The sequence below is a fragment of the Triticum urartu genome, chromosome 6A, assembly GCF_056163025.1.
Source record: "Triticum urartu cultivar PI428250 chromosome 6A, HENAU_Tu73, whole genome shotgun sequence".
Classification (NCBI taxonomy): Eukaryota; Viridiplantae; Streptophyta; class Magnoliopsida; order Poales; family Poaceae; genus Triticum; species Triticum urartu.
In genome coordinates this window covers 146,772,083-146,790,721 of record NC_141878.1, presented here as the reverse complement: position 1 = coordinate 146,790,721, position 18,639 = coordinate 146,772,083, and the positions used below count along the sequence as shown (strand labels likewise).

General features: G+C 42.9%; 2 protein-coding genes across 3 annotated transcripts; one reads left to right on the top strand and one right to left on the bottom strand.

The window, feature by feature from the left end:
- Positions 1–7,034: 7,034 nt before the first annotated feature.
- Positions 7,035–13,553, top strand: LOC125517265 (glycosyltransferase BC10). The gene is made up of 11 exons (XM_048682445.2): positions 7,035–7,232; positions 7,884–8,400; positions 8,516–8,614; positions 10,011–10,111; positions 10,191–10,262; positions 10,675–10,765; positions 11,646–11,726; positions 12,245–12,301; positions 12,384–12,506; positions 12,587–12,625; positions 13,159–13,553. Exons 2-11 carry the CDS (start codon positions 8,020–8,022, stop codon positions 13,285–13,287), a joined length of 1,173 nt encoding a protein of 390 aa, XP_048538402.1. The 5' UTR covers positions 7,035–7,232; positions 7,884–8,019; the 3' UTR covers positions 13,288–13,553.
- Positions 13,554–13,940: 387 nt separating this feature from the next.
- On the bottom strand, positions 13,941–18,052 carry LOC125517264 (putative clathrin assembly protein At5g57200). 2 transcript variants are annotated; one of them, XM_048682444.2, is made up of 15 exons: positions 17,849–17,944; positions 17,655–17,724; positions 16,991–17,088; positions 16,716–16,854; positions 16,425–16,552; positions 16,241–16,333; positions 16,115–16,165; positions 15,948–16,013; positions 15,784–15,849; positions 15,624–15,704; positions 15,423–15,494; positions 15,157–15,330; positions 14,985–15,063; positions 14,681–14,799; positions 13,941–14,551 (listed from the first exon to the last, which is right to left on the bottom strand). In XM_048682444.2, exons 1-15 carry the CDS (start codon positions 17,927–17,929, stop codon positions 14,105–14,107), a joined length of 1,764 nt encoding a protein of 587 aa, XP_048538401.2. In that variant the 5' UTR covers positions 17,930–17,944; the 3' UTR covers positions 13,941–14,104. The 2 variants fall into 2 exon arrangements, with proteins under 2 accessions (XP_048538401.2, XP_048538400.2); XM_048682443.2 differs by having other exon boundaries at positions 14,985–15,330; positions 17,849–18,052.
- Positions 18,053–18,639: the final 587 nt, after the last annotated feature.

Here is an 18,639-nt window from a genome sequence, read left to right as displayed (position 1 = left end):
AATTCTAGCATGAATAATAAACATTTATCATGATATAAGGAAATAAATAATAACTTTATTATTGCCTCTAGGGCATATTTCCTTCAGTGCTCTCCTCGGAGCACCCCCATGCGCAGCCAGGGCCCATTATGTTCCTTCTAGTCCAAAAAAATCTCCGCAAAGTTTCATGGCATTTGGACTCCGTTTGGTATTGATTTTCTGTGATGTAAAAAACATGGAAAAAATAGCAACTGGCACTTGGCACTATGTCAATAGGTTAGTACCAAAAAATGATATAAAATGATTATAAAACATCCAAGATTGATAATATAACAACATGGAACAATCAAAAATTATAGATACGTTGGAGACGTATCAGTTTTTCCCTTGAAGAGGAAAGGGTGCTGCAGCAAAGTAGAAATAAGTATTCCCTCCGTTAGAGAACCAAGGTATCAATCCAGTAGGAGACAATGCACAAATCACCAATACCTGCACAAACAATCAAACAAGTTGCACCCAACACGATAAAGGGGTTGTCAATCCCTTCACGGACACTTGCAAAAGTGAGATCTGATAGAGATAGATGAAACTAAACAAACAATAAAGTAAATATTGTTGAGTTTTTTGGTTTATAGATCTGAAAGTAAAAGATTGCAAAATAGTAGATCGGAAACTTATATGATGGAAAATAGTAGATCGGGAACTTATATGATGGAAAATAGACCCCGGGGCATAGGTTTCACTAGTGGCTTCTCTCAAGATAGCAAATAATACGGTGGGTGAACAAATTACTGTCGAGCAATTGATAGAAAAGTGCAAAGTTATGATGATATCCAAGGCAATGATTATGAAATATAGGCATCACGTCCGTGTCAAGTAGACCAAAACAATTTTGCATCTACTACTATTACTCCGCACATCGACCGACTCTTGCCTGCATCTAGAGTATTAAGTTCATGAAGAATAGAGTAACGCATTAAGTATGATGACATGATGTAGAGGAATAAACTCGAGCAATATGATGTAAACCCTGTCTTTTTATCCTCAATGGCAACAATACAATACATGCCTTGCTGCCCCTACTATCACTGGGAAAGGACACCTCAAGATTGAACCCAAAGCTAAGCACTTCTCCCATTGCAAGAAAAACCAATCTAGTTGGCCAAACTAAACCGATAGTTCGAAGAGAATTACAAAGATATCAAATCATGCATAAAAGAATTCAGAGAAGATTCAAATAATATTCACAGATGAGCTGATCATAAATCCACAATTCATCGGATCTCGACAAACATACCGCAAAAGAAGATTACATCGGATAGATCTCCAAGAACATCGAGGAGAACATGGTATTGAGAATCAAAGAGAGAGATAAGAAGCCATCTAGCTACTAGCTATGGACCCGTAGGTCTGAGGTAAACTACTCACACTTCATCGGAGGGGCAATAGAGTTGATGTAGAAGCCCTCCGTGATCGAAACCCCCTCCGGCAGGATGCCGGAAAAGGCCCCTAGATGGGATCTCACGGGAACAAAAGGTTGCGGCAGTGGAAAAGTGTCTTCGTGGATGCATTTGGAGGTTCAGGAATATATTTGAATATATAGGATGAAGAATTAGGCCAGAGGAGTCACGGGAGGCCCACAAGGCAGGGGGCGCGCCCTTCCCCCTTGTGGCCGCCTTGTGGCTCTTCCGACTTGATCTCCAAGTCTCCGGCGTGCCTTCTGGTCCAAGAAAAATCATAGCGAAGGTTTTATTCCATTTGGTATTCCTTCTCCGAGAAGCTAAAAAACAAGGAAAAAATAGAAACTGGCACTAGGCTCTAGGTTAATAGGTTAGTCCCAAAAATAATATAAAATAGCATATTAATGCATATAAAACATCCAAAACAGATAATATAATAGCATGGAACAATAAAAAATTATAGATACGTTGGAGATGTATCAATCCCACATAGAGTAATTGTGCTTATAAGCTGGACTTGTCAAATGCTTACGACAGGGTTAACTGGAATTTCTTGAAGCAAGTAATGCAAAAGTTGGGTTTCTCTCATTGATGGGTTGACTGGATTATGACATGTGTCACATTTGTAAGGTATTTTGTAAAGTTTAATGAACCCTCTTAGATTCATTTGCATCAACGTAGGGGCTTCGGTAAGGTGTTTATTTCAGGGATTATCACACGTTTAAACAAGCCCTGCTTAGCAAGCATGGTAGCTTATTACCGAACCTGGCAGTTTATATGCTTAGGTCCAGAAGGCTTGCTACTATCAACCAGCGGGCTCGAAGAAACTGTTTATACTGGAAGCACATCACCGTCATGGCTAGAGATTAGCTATTATCTCGATCTTTTGAAGAAGGGCCTAGTTTGGCAGGTTAGCAGTGGAAGGAGCATATTGGTATGACGTTATAACCGGATCCCGATGCCCCATTCTTATAAACCGGCCATGATTCATGGAAGGTGCACATTTTGGTTTGTTTCTGAGCTGTTGAATGAGCATGGTGTGGAATATTGACCTCCTAATAAACTACTTCCTACCTTCGGATGTTGATGAAATTTGAAAATATGAGCATCTCCTGGATTGGAGGAAGGTACTCTTGCTTGTGGCCCTGGGAATGTTGGTGTTTTTCCAGGATGAAGCACCCATAAACTTACCTTTGAGGAGCCAAATCGAGCATTTGAAAGGGCTTCTAGCTCTAGACATGACATCATCAGTCCTATTGGAAAATGATCTGGTCATGTGGAGTTTCTCCTATAGTACAAAACTTTGCATGTCGTGTGGCCGTCGACTCACTCCTGACTGGTGTAATAAGCATAAAACAGGCCTAGAAGTTTAGAGTTTCTGCCCGATTTGTGACTCTGAACTAGAAGATAATTTCCATCCATTGTGTAGATGCCCTCTAGCTAGATAACTTCGAAAAACCATGTCAGAGCCCTGGCGACTCCCAATGCTCAATGAACTTAGAAATACTAGAACTGATGGCTCTTTCATGCCCTAGACCCTCCCTCAGGGATTGAACACTACACGTTAGTAATGATGCTTTGGATATGCTAGCATATTCACAATGAGGTGGTTTATAAAAAAAATCACCACCTATGGAAGCTTCTTGCTGGTTCCTCTGCAGCTATCTAGACTCTTTAATTGGCATCAAGCAAAATCCGGCTGCAGATTCAGTCAAGGGGAATAAGTTGTCTCATATGACCATCTGGCTCTGAAACCACATGTCATCACGTCGGTTGGGCCCATTCTTAAATGGAACATGGACCCATTAGCTTAATGGCAATCTGTTATGGTGGTTGCCACAAGTCAGTCACCCTTGACGAAACACTTCAATGACGCTTCATTTTCTGTCATGCAAGAAGACACTTCCATGATGAAAAAATGACTACTGGTGTGGAACTCATCTATGACAACACATGTATGACTATCTTGATTCTATCATAAAACCGTCGCAGATGTACATCGCTAATAAAAAAAGATACATACTATGGCAATCAAGTAACATCAAGCATGTGTCTTTTTGTAGTGTTGGTGCACCCCTGTAGGGTTAAATCTATTCGAATAGTTGTGTTCATGGTTATGAACGACTTGTACATTATTGCATGATCATAGAAAATTTTAACGTTTATTAATAAAATTTGCCAAGATAAGTAAGAGGGTCATGGATTGCTTCCTCGTGTGTGAGTTGAGGGAGGATCATTGTGGTGTATTGTTGTGCTTCTTAGATAGATGGACTCGTACGCACTCTCTTACCCCCTATCCCAAATATTGGTAGCTTAAGTAGTCTTTCGTAGTATTAATGTTTGTGCTGTTGTAGTTCGGCCCACATATATCCCTTTCTTTTGATACCGATGCATATGTGTAGCTAGTTCTGATGGAAGTCTTACGAGTATATCTGATATTCACCATGCTTTATTTATTCGTTTGATTTGAATTTTAAAAATGGGATGGTAGCATTTGGAACATGTAATCTCTAGTAGTGAGGGATGGCGTTAGCTACGGTTATCCTAAGCAGTGGCCTAAAAAGAGTTATGTACCGTAGCCTTCTTAAAGCATTTGTTAAATTGGCATATTTAAGGTATATTTCCGTTTTTCGATGAGAGCTGCAACTAGGTTGTGAGACCCTTGTTTGTATTTGGTTGTTAAACTTTACTCATTTTAGAGTTGTTGTATATATATATGTTATAGTTCTATCATAGAAATGTATTATGTTACCTGTTGTTCTCACCCACATGGCATGCATGTTGCGTGTATGCATATAACATACACGTCGAAGGTCTTAAAATATTTTATATGCATTTGCTGGTGGAATGGCTAGATTTGCAAATCTCTGATCACGTATCTCGACAAGCATATTTTTCTAAGCTTTAGTTTTTTCCATGAAAGCTTGGTATATAAGATTATTACTATCAGTAATATGACTTTCAATTTTAGCTCACTGCTCGGGAGAGAAAGTATTACTCACAGAGGGTTTAACCACGCTCGTCATGAAGGGGGGGGGGGCTTGATTTCTCCAATCGAGGTGATGTTGTCTTGACGATCCTTCTTGAATTTGAAAGGAACTCCTGCAACTCCTTCTATTCTCACACCTTCTTATATGCCTCATAAGCTTCACGATGATCATTCGATAAATCCTCAAGAGTAGGCTTAATGATGTTATCGGCACTAACTTCTGCGAGGCTTGGAAGCTTGTCATCGGACATGATGGATGATGATAATTCTTGATCTTTAGTCCCTAGTAGAGTCGCCCAAAAGTATGTTCACACGCAAACACGTCACGGTGTACCCTGACGTCGAGCGCGATACACAAGACAATGTCGCGCGCAGGAAGGGGGGATCGCCGGGAGCGCAATATGCAAGACATGTTGGTGAGAACTTTTGAAGGTCTAAAAACCCACACGCCCGACAGGGACCTGTGAGGGAGTGCCGTGGCTATGGGTTTCCCTAGGTCGGTTCAATGCCCCTAGAGCCCCATGACTCACTGCTCTCTAGCACGAAGAACGAGGGAGCAAAAAATGGAAGAGACACCAAAATAGATGAAAAGGTAGTAAATGTGTTTGTGATTGTGTGTTGTTGTTAAATAGACCAACACCTCACATCTATTTATGAGGCAGCTAGACTTACCATAAAAAATCCAAATCTTCCCAAAACCAAGCTAACTCGGATTTACACATGGGCCCGAGACAACATTTTGGTGTTTGGGACCCACATGCTGCATACCATCTCAGATTGAAATGGACTCGACAAGACAAAGAACTTTCATGCTGGGCGTTTTTTCAATCTGAGTCTATTTTGAGGGTGAAATCCCGCGCCTCCCATCACACATGTCGGGAATGGACGATAGTGTTTTTCTTGCCTAGGACTAGATAGTCAGGTTCGATCGTCTGGACAAAGTGGCCACATCAGACATGTCTGGACATGGGCGACGGTATTTTTGGCTTTGGAGGACGTTCGGCCAGATTGTCCGACCATCTCCATTTCGGATGGTATTTCTGGCAGCGCATTGTTTGGCTAGAGATGACCCGAAAAGCAAACTTGTTTGTCTCGACGACGCAAAAAACTTTTTCATCGATGGCCATCTTAATTGAAACTTGGCTAATTTTGCTTGCTTAGAAGAGCGAGTTGTGGTCTGGCTGAGTCCTTGACCACAAAACGCAGTTGATTTGTGTTTAGCAAAATTTAATCTTGTGGATGTTTGTGACTACAAATTTTTACCCAAAAAAAAAGCTACTGAGTGAAGAACGAGGAAGTCTGCTTCATTCAATAGTTTCATATGCAAATTGCATATATAGTCTTTTTTTTGCGGGGTAAATTGCATATATAGTCACCCGCACAAAAAAAGAAAAAAAAGAATTGCATATATAGTCAACACGCACTGCATTTTACTCTACTTAATATATGCCCTAATAATGGGAGATTCTCTCCCTATTTGGACCAGCAGGCTGTCATTTGACTAGATCCCAAATTCCCATGTGAAGGGCTTCCGCAGGAACCACAATCGAACATGCAGATAGTTCTTTCAGCCGAGGAACAGACAGCGAGTAGGCCCCGTTTGGCTTTTCTTCATCCAGCATTGCCTCGATTGTCTCTCTGCACCTACCTGTGTGTTTTGTTTTCCTTAGAACGCCACTACCTGTTAGGTTGGACGCTTTCCATTTTGTTGTGTCCTGTGTGATTGTGACAGCCTAATCCATCTTTTGGTTTTTGATGCTCCTCGTGGCTCCTATGATGCCCCGGTGTGATCCACCGCCCACGGCAAGATCCCCCCTGGAACTGGACGATCCAGAAGCGGGGCCACTAGAGTGCAGCGTCGTGGTCACGCAGAATGATTTTAACTACCTTTTTCGTGCATGTATAATTTTGAGGCTGAAAAAGGTAGCGTTATCTAGAGTTGGAGGAGATGCATGGTGTACCTATCGTGCACTAAAGAACCTTAATAATGGCGGCCCAATCCGCAAATGGATAAAGTGTCCCAACCAAGATTTGTTTAGCTGTTGCAAACAAGAGATGAGTAGTTTCTTCTCTGCTACAGAAATTTTATTTTGGGTTATGATCACATGTTCAAATTTTGAGATGCAATTGTACTATTTATTATCACATGTCTAGATTTTAAGACGCTTGCATTAAATCACTGCATGCAAGGACCAAGAGAAAACTCATCAATGTAGAAGTTCCTGGTCATTTAATGATCATGCATTGCAATCAATGCATTAGTAAACATAACTTTTTGAGTAAAACAAGCGTAGTAATTAGGAACTTTTGCAATATACGGAATTTAATACACCACTCACCATCTAAGGGATTCTGAAAGTGAGCTTTAATAAATCGAAAAGGAGGGAGTATTTATTGTGAATTCAACCAAGGACGCAGGTAGTTAACATTTTACGCTGCTAATTTTAGGAAACAGCAGATGTTCTTAATCAATGCAGTGTATAGGGCCACTTTATCTTCCTCCCGTTTCCACACTTAAGTGGGTGCCGGAAAAGGGTAACATCCGAAGCGAATAAACAGCCGGGAGGGAGCCACATATTAATTAATCCATTTCTGTTTTAAATCCGTCCTCCCCTTCCTCGCCCACTTCCACCACCACCACCACCACCTCGTCTCCCCTCCCTCCCACCACCTCCGCCACCGCCCAGCTCCAGCCCTAGCTCCGATCTCGCCGCCGCCGGGCCCCGGATCCCGCCCCGCGACGAGACGCGCCCCGGCCTCCTGGTCCTGGGCACGACGCTCCCTCCTCCCGCTCCGCCTTGCGTGTAAGTCCTCCTCCTCCTCCCACCGTCTCGACCACGGCCCCGCGCTCCCGCCCGGCCTCCTAGCATTGGGGAGCGGGGCGCCCCGGAGACGGGCGCGGCCTGCCGCTGCGTTCCGGCGCTGTTGCTCGTGCTGTTTGGGGCGCCGGGGCTCCGGTTCGCGGGTGGGCTTCGCGAGGTGATTTGGGCGTGGCGCGCGTGATTTGGCGCGGGATTGCGCGTTTTGTCAAGGTGGCGATCGGGTTCGGATTGGGAATGCGGTCTGGGTCTCGGTGGGGATCGTGGGATTGGCCGCGAGTTGACTTTTGGGAGCAGCGGCTATTTTGACCATGCCCTGCGATTTGATTTGGACAGGGAGATCGCCGCCTCGTGCCTTTGCTGTTCTAATCGTCTAGACATGCCATTAGCTCGAAATGTTTATTTGGGGCCTACATGCCAAACTTCGTTGTCACAGCCGAAACAAGTGGCAACGGTAAGAAAAAGCAGTAGATCTCATAGAATAACATGTAAGAAGGTTCAGGACGATTTCGTTGTTGCGTGGCATCTTGCCGTATTCCCTTCGTACATGACAGATCCCTTGAGTGATCGCCATTGCTTTGTTTCTTGTAGATGAATGTGGTTAATGGATTAATCTTGTGTAACCTTGCATTGCAGAAAGGTGGCAGCATTGGGGGGATAATTTTGTTCTCACCCTGTTTGGTACGTGGCACGTAGTTTTGGCGTTCTGAAGTATATGTTGGCGGAGGGTATAATCCGGATATATTACTCTTGATTCTGCAATGGCAAGGAGATGAAAGTACCGCGGGTGTGGCAGCGGGGCAGCAAGGACATGACAGCCATGCCACATCCGCGCCACCGCACTGCCAAGAAGCCCATGTGGATAATTGTGCTACTGTCAATTGTTTGTGTTTCGTTGATTGGGGCTTATGTCTATCCTCCACGGCGCTACTCGACCTGTTACTTCTTTGCTTCAAGTGTTTGTACTCCCTTCAAGGATTGGCTCCCTGCTGTGACCCGGCGGGAGCCGACCGATCAAGAGGTTTTTTCGTCTGTGGTTATCAGGGATTTGCTTTCAATGCCTATGCCCGTCTCCAAGAAGCCAAAGATTGCATTTATGTTCTTGACACCTGGTTCATTGCCCTTCGAGAAATTGTGGGAGAATTTTTTGCAGGTTCTCTGCTGATATTCCTTTTAGACGAATATATAGAGTTTATATTATGTCTGTATGTAGAAACATTTTTCTTAATCTAAAACGAGAAATGGTGTGCCTGAACTTCTGTATACAGGGCCATGAGGGACGATATTCCATCTATATCCATGCATCTCGTGAAAAGCCTGTGCATTCTAGTCCTTTGTTTGTGGGCCGAGAAATTCGCAGTGAAAAGGTACGAAGTTCCACCACTACTTAGTATGCTTCTTTTCTCCGTTTATCTTAATCCACACGTCTAATCAGGCAATGGAATTCAAATAAGTAAGAAAGATCATCGTAATTTAACACTTTATGTGGTTGTTGAGAAAGAAGAAAATCTTGTCATCGCTCGTGTTTTCCTACATTCTTAATCGATATGCAAAACTGGCAAAACAATAACAAATATGGATCATACCGCAGTTAGAAATATGGACAAGGGTGTAAGGCTACATTTGGGCAGTAGTACATGGATAAAGGGTACTGTACAATGATGACTGATTGTCTATATAGCATTATTCGGTGATTATTTAAACCACGCTAATGCAAGATAACTTGTTTGCTCATTCAAAAATGGGTGCCGAGATAACTATATGTTGCTCATATTACAAGATGCCCAAGTCTCATAATCTGACCGTAAACCATACTATGTCTCTATATAATAAAAGATTAATGCTTTTCTACTATTGAGACTTCGTCTGTATGCCTTATGGAATTTGTTTCTACTATTGAGACTATCTCATGTGCCTTATGGAATTTCCGCAAGATTAGAAAATCTTTTCTGTAAATGAGAGGTTGTGGTGGTTCATCAACGCCTTCCTTCTCTCCTTTTTTTAATCGCTAAAAAATCTTGTAACAGAAAGAAAACTAACCAACTCACTGAAACATTGCTAAGCTCGTTTAATAAACGAATTTAACCACTTCCTAGAAAAATAAAGTTGAGCTTCAAGGGTCGTAAAGAAGCATGACTAGGTGTGGCTGTGAAGGTGTGAGGCTGTAGGCCATGCATGATGCCGGTTTTGGCAGAACTCAGATGAGCACAAGAATGCAACTGAGATGTAAGGCAGGCTGGTTCATTGACATTGGTTTAACATGATCAGTATAGTTTTTTCATAGCAAAGCACAAATATTCAGCTAGTCTACCAAAATATAACAGATGTTATTGTGAGGTTATGGGGATGATTGGATGATAGAATGCATTGAGATAGAAAATTGCAATATGCATAGAAAAAATGAGTACATGATATATTGGTAGAACTCATTACAGTTGACATAGGAATATGTGAATGCAACTGGATTAGTCATGCATGCGAGATGAGTTTTTCGCCTGGCTGTAACTTGCTGTCTTTTGTGGTCATGCATGTGAAATGAGCTATTTTGTCTGGCTGCAACTTCCTGTGTTTTGTACGCGGTTGGTTCTCTTATAAGAAGACCACTATACTGCTTTGCAGCAAAAGAACCATTCCCAACTTCTAGAATTTCACAGCAATTTGTGATTCCTATCATTTTTCTGTATACAACACATCACATTATTAGTTTATAAGCTACATGTTTTTCTTTATAAAACTAAACATTGTAATTTTTTTATAATGCAGGTAGTATGGGGCAGGGTTTCAATGGTTGATGCAGAGAAAAGGCTGTTAGGAAATGCATTGCTAGACATTGATAATCAATTTTTCGTCTTGCTTTCTGACAGGTTTTGAATAATTCTTGCAAAAGGGTTCCTTAGTCAATTTTCTTCCAGTATGTTAATATCCTTTTTCTTTGCATGGCAGCTGTATTCCACTACATACATTTGATTACATCTATAATTATCTGATGGGAACAAATGTTAGCTTCATTGACAGGTAAGAGCAATTTAACTAATATTTGGATACCTGTAAGAGAAAACGCAAAAGACAGAAATGTAGCGTAGCGCCAAGAACACATAGTGCTATTTAGAAGATATCAACTCATGTATTGATGTCAATACCTATACTCCGCTCGTCTAATTTCGCTTATCATCCTATTTACATGGAAACAGTTGTGAATATGGCAGATGCTCCAGTGTGCACGTTTTATCTCACTATCACTTGTATTTCTTATATCAAAGGAATGAACACAGCACATACGTCGTCGAAAGGATAGTTTAGAATACATTACCTGTATCTTCCTTTTCGAAAGAATATAGCAAGGAGATATGTTTGCTGCCCACTTTGTATGGCAGAGTAAAATATGCATGTCTTTAGCCTTCTATTGATTGTTTGTCCATACTATCAGTTTCCTGGATCCTGGTCCTCATGGAAGTGGAAGGTATTCTATAGAAATGTTTCCTGAAATAGAGCACAGGGACTTCAGGAAGGGTGCGCAGGTACATGTTTTGCTTTACTACTACTACCGTGTTTTATAAAATGTACCACAACATGCATATGGTATCACAAAGGAACAAGTCCATTTTACACCATCAACTCTTCCAGAAGTCCAGAAAACACCTCCAGCCATTCCTTTCTTAGCCTCCAACTATTGAAACTGTCCACCTTTCGGTCGTTTCCCCTAGGCTAGATTCATGAGTGGGTCTCGACATGTTAGCAGCCACATCAGTTGTCTTGGCTTATCTGGCATCCCAACAGGCGACTCTATATAGAGTGGAATCCTAAGTAAATAGAAAATGATGATGGGGGCGTTTGTCTCAATGCCCACATCACTGTCATAGAAACATGTAGTGTCACATCAACCGAAACTATAATGTTTTAGGGAGAGGGGGTTGTTTTGACCAGTTGAGAGGTAAGGGATTGTAACACTTAATGGTTTTATAGCTGAGGATTATTGGACTTTCAGAGAAAGTTGGTCTCATGTGCTAGATTTAGTTGTGGTGACCTGGTGGGTTTTGAGTTGAGGGGGTACAACCTTCGCCTTCACAGGTGCCGCAATGGCATGCCGGTAGGTACAGCGGTAACTTAGGTCTTGGATACTAATCTCTTAATAAGTTTACTGATAGCTCGATCAGGATCACATAGCCAGCCTTTCTTTATATAGAGGAATTGGGAAAGAAAAAGCTTAAGCCGAATCTGAAGGAGAAGTTAAGCACTAACAAACTTAAAAAAAAAACTAAACAGATTGATACTATCCTAACTTGTGTATCAAGGTGATTTGGAGATAAAGGCACAGACTGCACCTTATCCTCCCTATCGCAGATATGTAATCACTTGGATTTCTTCATGCTTTGCTGAATAATTTTGTGCTTCCTGTAGTGGTTTGCTATAACAAGAAGGCATGCTATACTGATAATGGCAGACAACCTCTACTACCGTAAATTCAAGCTATATTGCAAGGTACGTTTCACTCTGATGCCAGTTATGTCATTGCTTGTTGCATGCATACAGTGATAACTGCTAGCTCCTTTTCTACGAGAAAATAAGTAGGTTTTGTAGAATAACATTTGATAATAATGCTAAGGTGTTAGTTTAGGTCTAAACCTCAAGATGTATAACTGAAAATGATCTGAAATTGGGAGAAGGCTTCTGCCGCAGTACCTTGTTTCGATTGCTTCATAGAAAAAACCACATGGAATCATGGGGGATAGTGTTTCAAACGAATGCTCACAGACCTTCAGACAGGTGTCTCCTATTTCAGCAGTGTGGCACTGTATAAAATCAGGCTCAAATAGCCACATCACATGCTGACAGGTGCCTTCTATTTCAGGCTATAAAATCAGGCTCAAATAGCCACATCACATGGTGCCATGATTGTTCTCATGCTGTTTTCAGAACCTATGCTTTGTGTTTCACCTTGCGACTGTTCTTTGGAAGTTGGTTTTAGATAAGCAATGTTTTTGCTTTGTGTTTTGCAGCCAACAGTGGGACGGAACTGTATCGCTGATGAGCACTATTTGCCAACCTTGTTCAAAGTTAGTAATAAATCTTTTGAACAGATATCTAACTTTCTGTTCTCCATTTGCTTTTTTTATTTACTTCCACATTAATGTTCAGATAGTAGATCCTGGTGGGATCTCTAATTATTCAGTGACACATGTTGACTGGTCTGAGGGGAAATGGCATCCGAGGTCCTATAGAGCTGCTGATATTACCTATGAACTCTTAAGAAACATAACGGTATATGCTTTTATCTTAATTTTGCCAATTAACATGATCTGTATGTTATACACTGACTCAACTACTTAAATGTTCTGCAGTATTTCAATGAGATTGTGCACATTGCAAGTGATGAGACTGTAAGCATAACTATTCCTACTTATCGCCCAATCACAATATATGATTTTTCTGTTACTAGGACTTGGTGATAATTAGTTGATTGTTGTGATCTAGTACTTGCCTTTGAATGCCTGAAGATATTTTTCGTTTTGAATTTTTGCATTCATGTACTAGGAATCTAACTAAAACATACCTTGCATGTGATTACTATTTATGGATGTATTTTTTCCGAAAAGGAGGGGAAACCCCTGGCCTCTGCATCGGTTGATGCAAGCAGCCATCTATTGTTGCATAGTTTCAGCATGCATACAAGTCATACAAGAGTACAAAAGACTAGCACAACCAGTTGGTAATAAGATTACACGTTTCCCTTATGCCTCACTAATCCTATTACCAGACCGCTATCCAATGGACATTAAGATATTGTGTTCGTGTCATCAGCAGTCATTCTGAAGAATTCCATTCCAATAGTTCAGCAAAATTTCTAGATGCAAATAGTCGTGTTGTAGCATTGATGTGAATGATTTTACATATTTCTTTATCTATATTGCAGAGAACTGTGACATCGACCCCATGTATATTGAACGGAAGAAAGAGACCGTGCTTCCTTTTTGCAAGAAAATTTTACCCAGATGCTGTCAACAATCTACTGAAGCTATTTCCCAGTTACACATCTGCTTGAATTCTACACGATTCTTTGCCATTGGCCTAGGATTCCCCTAGGATTTTTTCTTTTATGTAAATTTTGCAATTGATACTTAGCTTCTTAACAGAGATCCAGGGCCAGAGACATGTCGTTGCTGTAGCAACTATAACGACACACTGTCATTCTGGGACCCTAGGTAGGGCTGATGTTATATCTATTTAGTATATGGACACTGCCCTCATTGTAATCCACTGTGCCTTGTGCATGTTTCTGTTAGCTGTCCATTTCATCTTTTTTTCTCATTCCTGTATTTCTAACTTTCGCTTTCCTAGTTTCCTAGCTCCCATCTCTTGAGAAACAGGAGTTTTGTCCAGTTCAGCTGTTACTATACCCATCCTTTTTGGACACAGATTATGAAATGAGAGCAGCCTTATAGTCTAGCTTGCTCAGTTTTGCTGACATGTTTATATTTCTAATCTCTTTGTTTTCCAGATACACATACGCAGTAGTTTAGGCTTATGGCGAGTTAGTATGTCATTTGTGCAATTTCTTACCTGTAGCATTTTTTTTCAGTATTCAAAGTACTCCCTCCATCCCATAATGTAAGACGTTTTTTGACACTACACTAGTATCAAAAAACGTCTTACATTATGGGACAGAGGGAGTAGTTTTTAGTATAAAAAATGCAGTTGTACTTGTCATGTTTGCTCCAAATGTGGATATTGCAAAGGTCAGCAGTGTACAACTGTACATCATCTTAACTCAACAGAAGAATTCAATTTGTGCTGGTTGCTCTACTGAGAATGGGAGTACCCATCTATATTGACTGAGATCAGAAACAGGGCCGGGCAATTCAGAGCAAACTTAAATCGCCTTGTTTTGAAGGAGCAGCCAGAGTTACAAGGTCAGTGAAAGGGTCACCAAACAGATTGTAAGTTCCGGCCGGATGCACACAATACTGGGGCTGCTGCTGGAAATACTGGTGCTGATGCTGCTGAGCCTGGAAATACTGCTGCTGATGCTGCTGCTGCAGCTGGGGCTGGTAGTATTGGAGCTGAGGCTGGTAGTAGTATTGCTGCTGATGTTGTTGAGCCTGGAAGTATTGCTGCTGCTGGGTCACCATTGCCAGCTGGATGTTGGAAGGGGGCGCAAAGCTGTTGGACATGGCGAAAGGGTCGTTCGTTTCGAAGGGATTGTTGGCTTGTCCAAGGCTGCCGTTGTAGGCCACGCTGGCGATCTGCTGCCTCCTCGCCCCGTCTTCGTAGAGGCTGTCGAGTAGCATTATGTCAAATCCCCCAGCCTGTTAATCAGATGGAAAATGTGCAAGTGTCATCAGTTTGAATTTTACAGCCATGGGCAATGTCTTCTGAGTTCTGACTATTAATTGGGCTAACAGGAACTAGCTAATTAGCAACGGTACTATGCTGACCAATTTGGTCTCAATTGGTTGGCTGGTGTAGCGGCTTGGAGCAGTGACGAGGGCCAGCTCCCACCCAGATGTGCTGCCAGAAAACAAATCTTGACAAGTTGATGCTTTGCTTCCATCTCCTACAAGCAGAGACCAAAAAAAACATCCGATGACACTTTCTCGAAGAACATTTGGGAGCAACAATGCAGGTAAGTTAATTAGACATTAGAGCTCAATGTTTCGGCAACCATGCTTGTATATTACTGTATGATGCTATTTGAGAGAGCTTGACAGGAGAGGTATATATGGCGATCTCCTTCTGTACCTGGTGCCACAATAGCGAGTGCAAGCGCGTTGTGTTCATCAAGATCCACGACAAAGGGATTCACCTCCTCATCCAGGTTCTGCATGAAGCATGCAAGCAGGAAAGGACAGTAGTGAGATTCAGAGGAGATGAACCGAAATGGACCAGAAAAATAGCTTATGGAGAAGAATACGAGTAAATCTCCAGTGGTTTCCATTGCGGGCAGTTGTTGTTCAGGCTCAGGCTCAGGCTCAGGCTCTGGTTCTTGTTCAGGCTGTGCAGGCTCTTCTTGCTCCTCTTCCACCGGCTTTTTAGGTTCTTTTGGAGCTTCCTGGCTGTAGGTTAGTAGCTTCCTCTCCTCGCTGTCCTGTTTTGGCAACAGGAAGAGTTACCAAACAGAGTGTTACAAAAGAACTGCTGTGGCACTTGCACTTACTTGTAGAACAGGTCTGCACTCACCAGTCTCCTGATTGTGGGACGTGGCACTTCTCTGATGTACTCCTCCATGGCTGCAAGAAATGATGGGGGTGGCTGTAGAACATCGCGCGATGAAAAGCACATTAGAACACCATGATCATGAGATGAAGAAGTTAGTCATTCACCCTTCCATTGTTCAAGACCAAGGTGAAGAGATGTGCAGAAGGATGATGAGGAACCGACCTGTCTGAGAGTAGGAAACTGGAATGTCGTGTCAAGCTCAAGATCCTTGCAGAATTCGTAAAAATCAGCAAGGTTTTCTGCCTGCGGATTAGACAAAAATTCTAAGCTAGAATTCAAAGCCATAACAGAGTACAAATTTGGCATAAATAAGATGACAGACCTGCATGCTAGCTCTTTTATAGACTGCAATAGCCTTGATAGCATCATACCTCGGCCTCTCGAAGAACTGGATCATACCAATGAGATCCGGAAATCTGTGGTTATACTTTAGAGGTATTAACAAATATAAGTCATGTATGACAATGTCATGAAAAATCACTTTACCATATCAACAAGGTTGATGATTCTATCATTGATTGCGCAATATGTTTTAAAGCTCTCCTCCAAAGCCTGTCGCATGCAACACACGGCCATAAGATTTCCTAGAACAAATATTACCTCGCAAAATGCAAACGACAACCTTTGTAGTAAAAAAAAGGCTTGTGGTTTACCAAGGCTAATGCATATTGAATGAGGTAGTTTGAGCATGCTAAACCTTCAGGCTGCAAAGGTGAAAACATGAATTCAGCTAGTAAACAGTTCTTAGAGCCAGTAGCGTAACAAGGCAGTGATCTGACCTGACAGCCCATAAGCCTGAAGAGCAGCTGCTGCAATGAAGGCAAATGCTCCATAAGATCAAGCCAAGGCATCGTCCTGGTTCTACTATGTGCCTGCATTTCTCAGGATCACAACCTTCCCATCCGCACAAGGCAAACAAACAAAACTTCGCCGCCACGATTGCTGAAAAGACATAGTCCCTACCTTGGCAGAATGCTGGGGAGATCTCATCAGACGCTCGGTTTCGATGTCGTATTTTAGATTCCTAAAGCACTCGAGCCGCTCCTCCAGGAAGAGCGCGTAGGTGCGAACCCACGCGGAGCAATCCCAAGCTGCCAAGATCAAGAACAAGGTGAATCATTTGAGGTGCCATTTCTACCGATTATGAATCGGGAAATGCCATTGCCTTGGGGTATCTTGCCTCATTGATGCAAGGATGTTTCACATCTTTTTCCCTGTTCCTGGGAGGAAAAGGAGGCATTGCAAGGGACCAACCTAATGGGCTCGAGCCATCCTTGAAATTCGCCATGTGCAAAAGGTTTCTTTTGTGTGAGTGGGCCAGGAACTCCTCCTTGAAAGTAGGATCGCCTTCTCGCAGAAGCCTGTGTATCACTATCAACGTCTTCAAGGCAACCTACAATAAGATGGCATGAACAATGCAGTAGTTAATGTGCTGAAAAGAAGGCTCGAAACATGGTTTACTTTCTAACCTAGACCATGAGAATGGAAGATGAGGAAATTGATAGGAGGCCACGAGGAAGGACACGCACTGTCCAATTCTTTGTCTTGGACAGCCTTCTGGACAAGGCGTATATGCAGTAGGCGACATCGGCGCGAGGGCAGGTCATCGAGGTTGCCAAGAATATTTCTGCAACAATGCGAGACGAAATGGCACTTACAAGATGCCAAGAATATTTTTGCAACAATGCGAGACAAAATGACAAGCTTACAAGATGAACCTGATGAGCCTGGCAAAAAAGGAAGAGAAACCGGAGAGTGGCGATTTGGTGCCCGGGCTCAGATGAGCCCAGGCATGAACAGTACCGTGATTTAAAAATTTAAAAAAAAATCAATTTTTTTGTGGTGCAAGATGATCCTGCGCGTTAACTCCGTGTAAAATTTTATGAAGTTTGGACATTCGTGAAGCTCGTGAAAAAAGGCAAATTTCAGATGTTTGAGAAATTTTTGGAAATCGCATTGTTCATGCCTGATTTTATCTTTTTTGCCACGAGCTTCTCGAATGTCCAAGCTTCACAAAATTTTGCACGGAATTCACGCACAGGAGCATCTTGCACCACAATTTTTTTTAGAATTGTTTGAACTTTTTTCTATTTTAAATCAAGGTACTGTTCACATGTGAGGGCTCCGGGTTGAATTATCGAGAGAAACCGTCCTAAATTTTCTAGGCGATGAAAGAGCGGATCGATTGCTCACTTCTGACGTGGCGCTCCTTGGGAGGGCATTCTACGTGGTTGGTCGCCTTGACAATGGCAATATCCAAATCCTGACAAACCCAAGCAAAGCTAGCCTTGTGAATCACACATCGATTATGGTAGGAAATGCACATCGAAAAGAGAAATTAATCGCACACAAGGAGTGACCCATCCATGCGTTGGTTGGTGGCTGACCTTGAAGTCGCTGTGGACCTTGGCGAGGCCGACCCTGGTGGAGTCCTTGAGGGCGCCGTAGGCCTTGCGCCACGACCCCATCAGGCTCCCCCCACCCCACGATCACCCCCGCGCCGTGGTTCCCTCCCTCGCTCGCTCGCTGCCTCCCTCTGCCCAACCGGCGGGTGGGGGTGGGGGTGGGGGAATGGCCCCCCTCCCGGGCTGGCTCTCGTTGACCCCTCGCGCTAATTTTGGCAAAGCAAGCTGCTAGCTCCATCGGTGCCGGTGCGAGCGATCCAGCTGCCGTCCGTTCGCCCCTACGCCTAAGCGGAAACGAATAATTTGAGCACGATGAGAGAGAAAGAATCATGGGTGGTGACGTCGTGTTCGTATGTGACCGATTACCGCGGAGCTCTGTCTAGAAACGCACGGGAGGACCAAGAAGAAGACGAAGAAGCGCCCGTAACCGTCCGGACCATACGGTTCGGATGCGTTTTGCCATTCAACGTGGGCTCTATATTCATTCATGAGCCGATTCGAACGTTTTTTTTTCCATGAACCAGAATCAAACAGGTGATTGCGGGAGTCAGAACCGCTGCCACGCCCGCTTCTAACAAACCTGGCCTACCCAAAATCCTCTCCCTCACCTGCGCTCTTTTCCTCTAGAGTTTACGCTCCGCACTAAAGCCAGTCTAAAGCGGACGTGACCTCTCACTGGCGCCAGCATTGAAGCGTCTCGTTGGACGAGAGCGTCGCTCGCTGCATGCACGCTGCACCCGCTTTCTCTCCGCATTAAAAGGGCACCCGTCTGC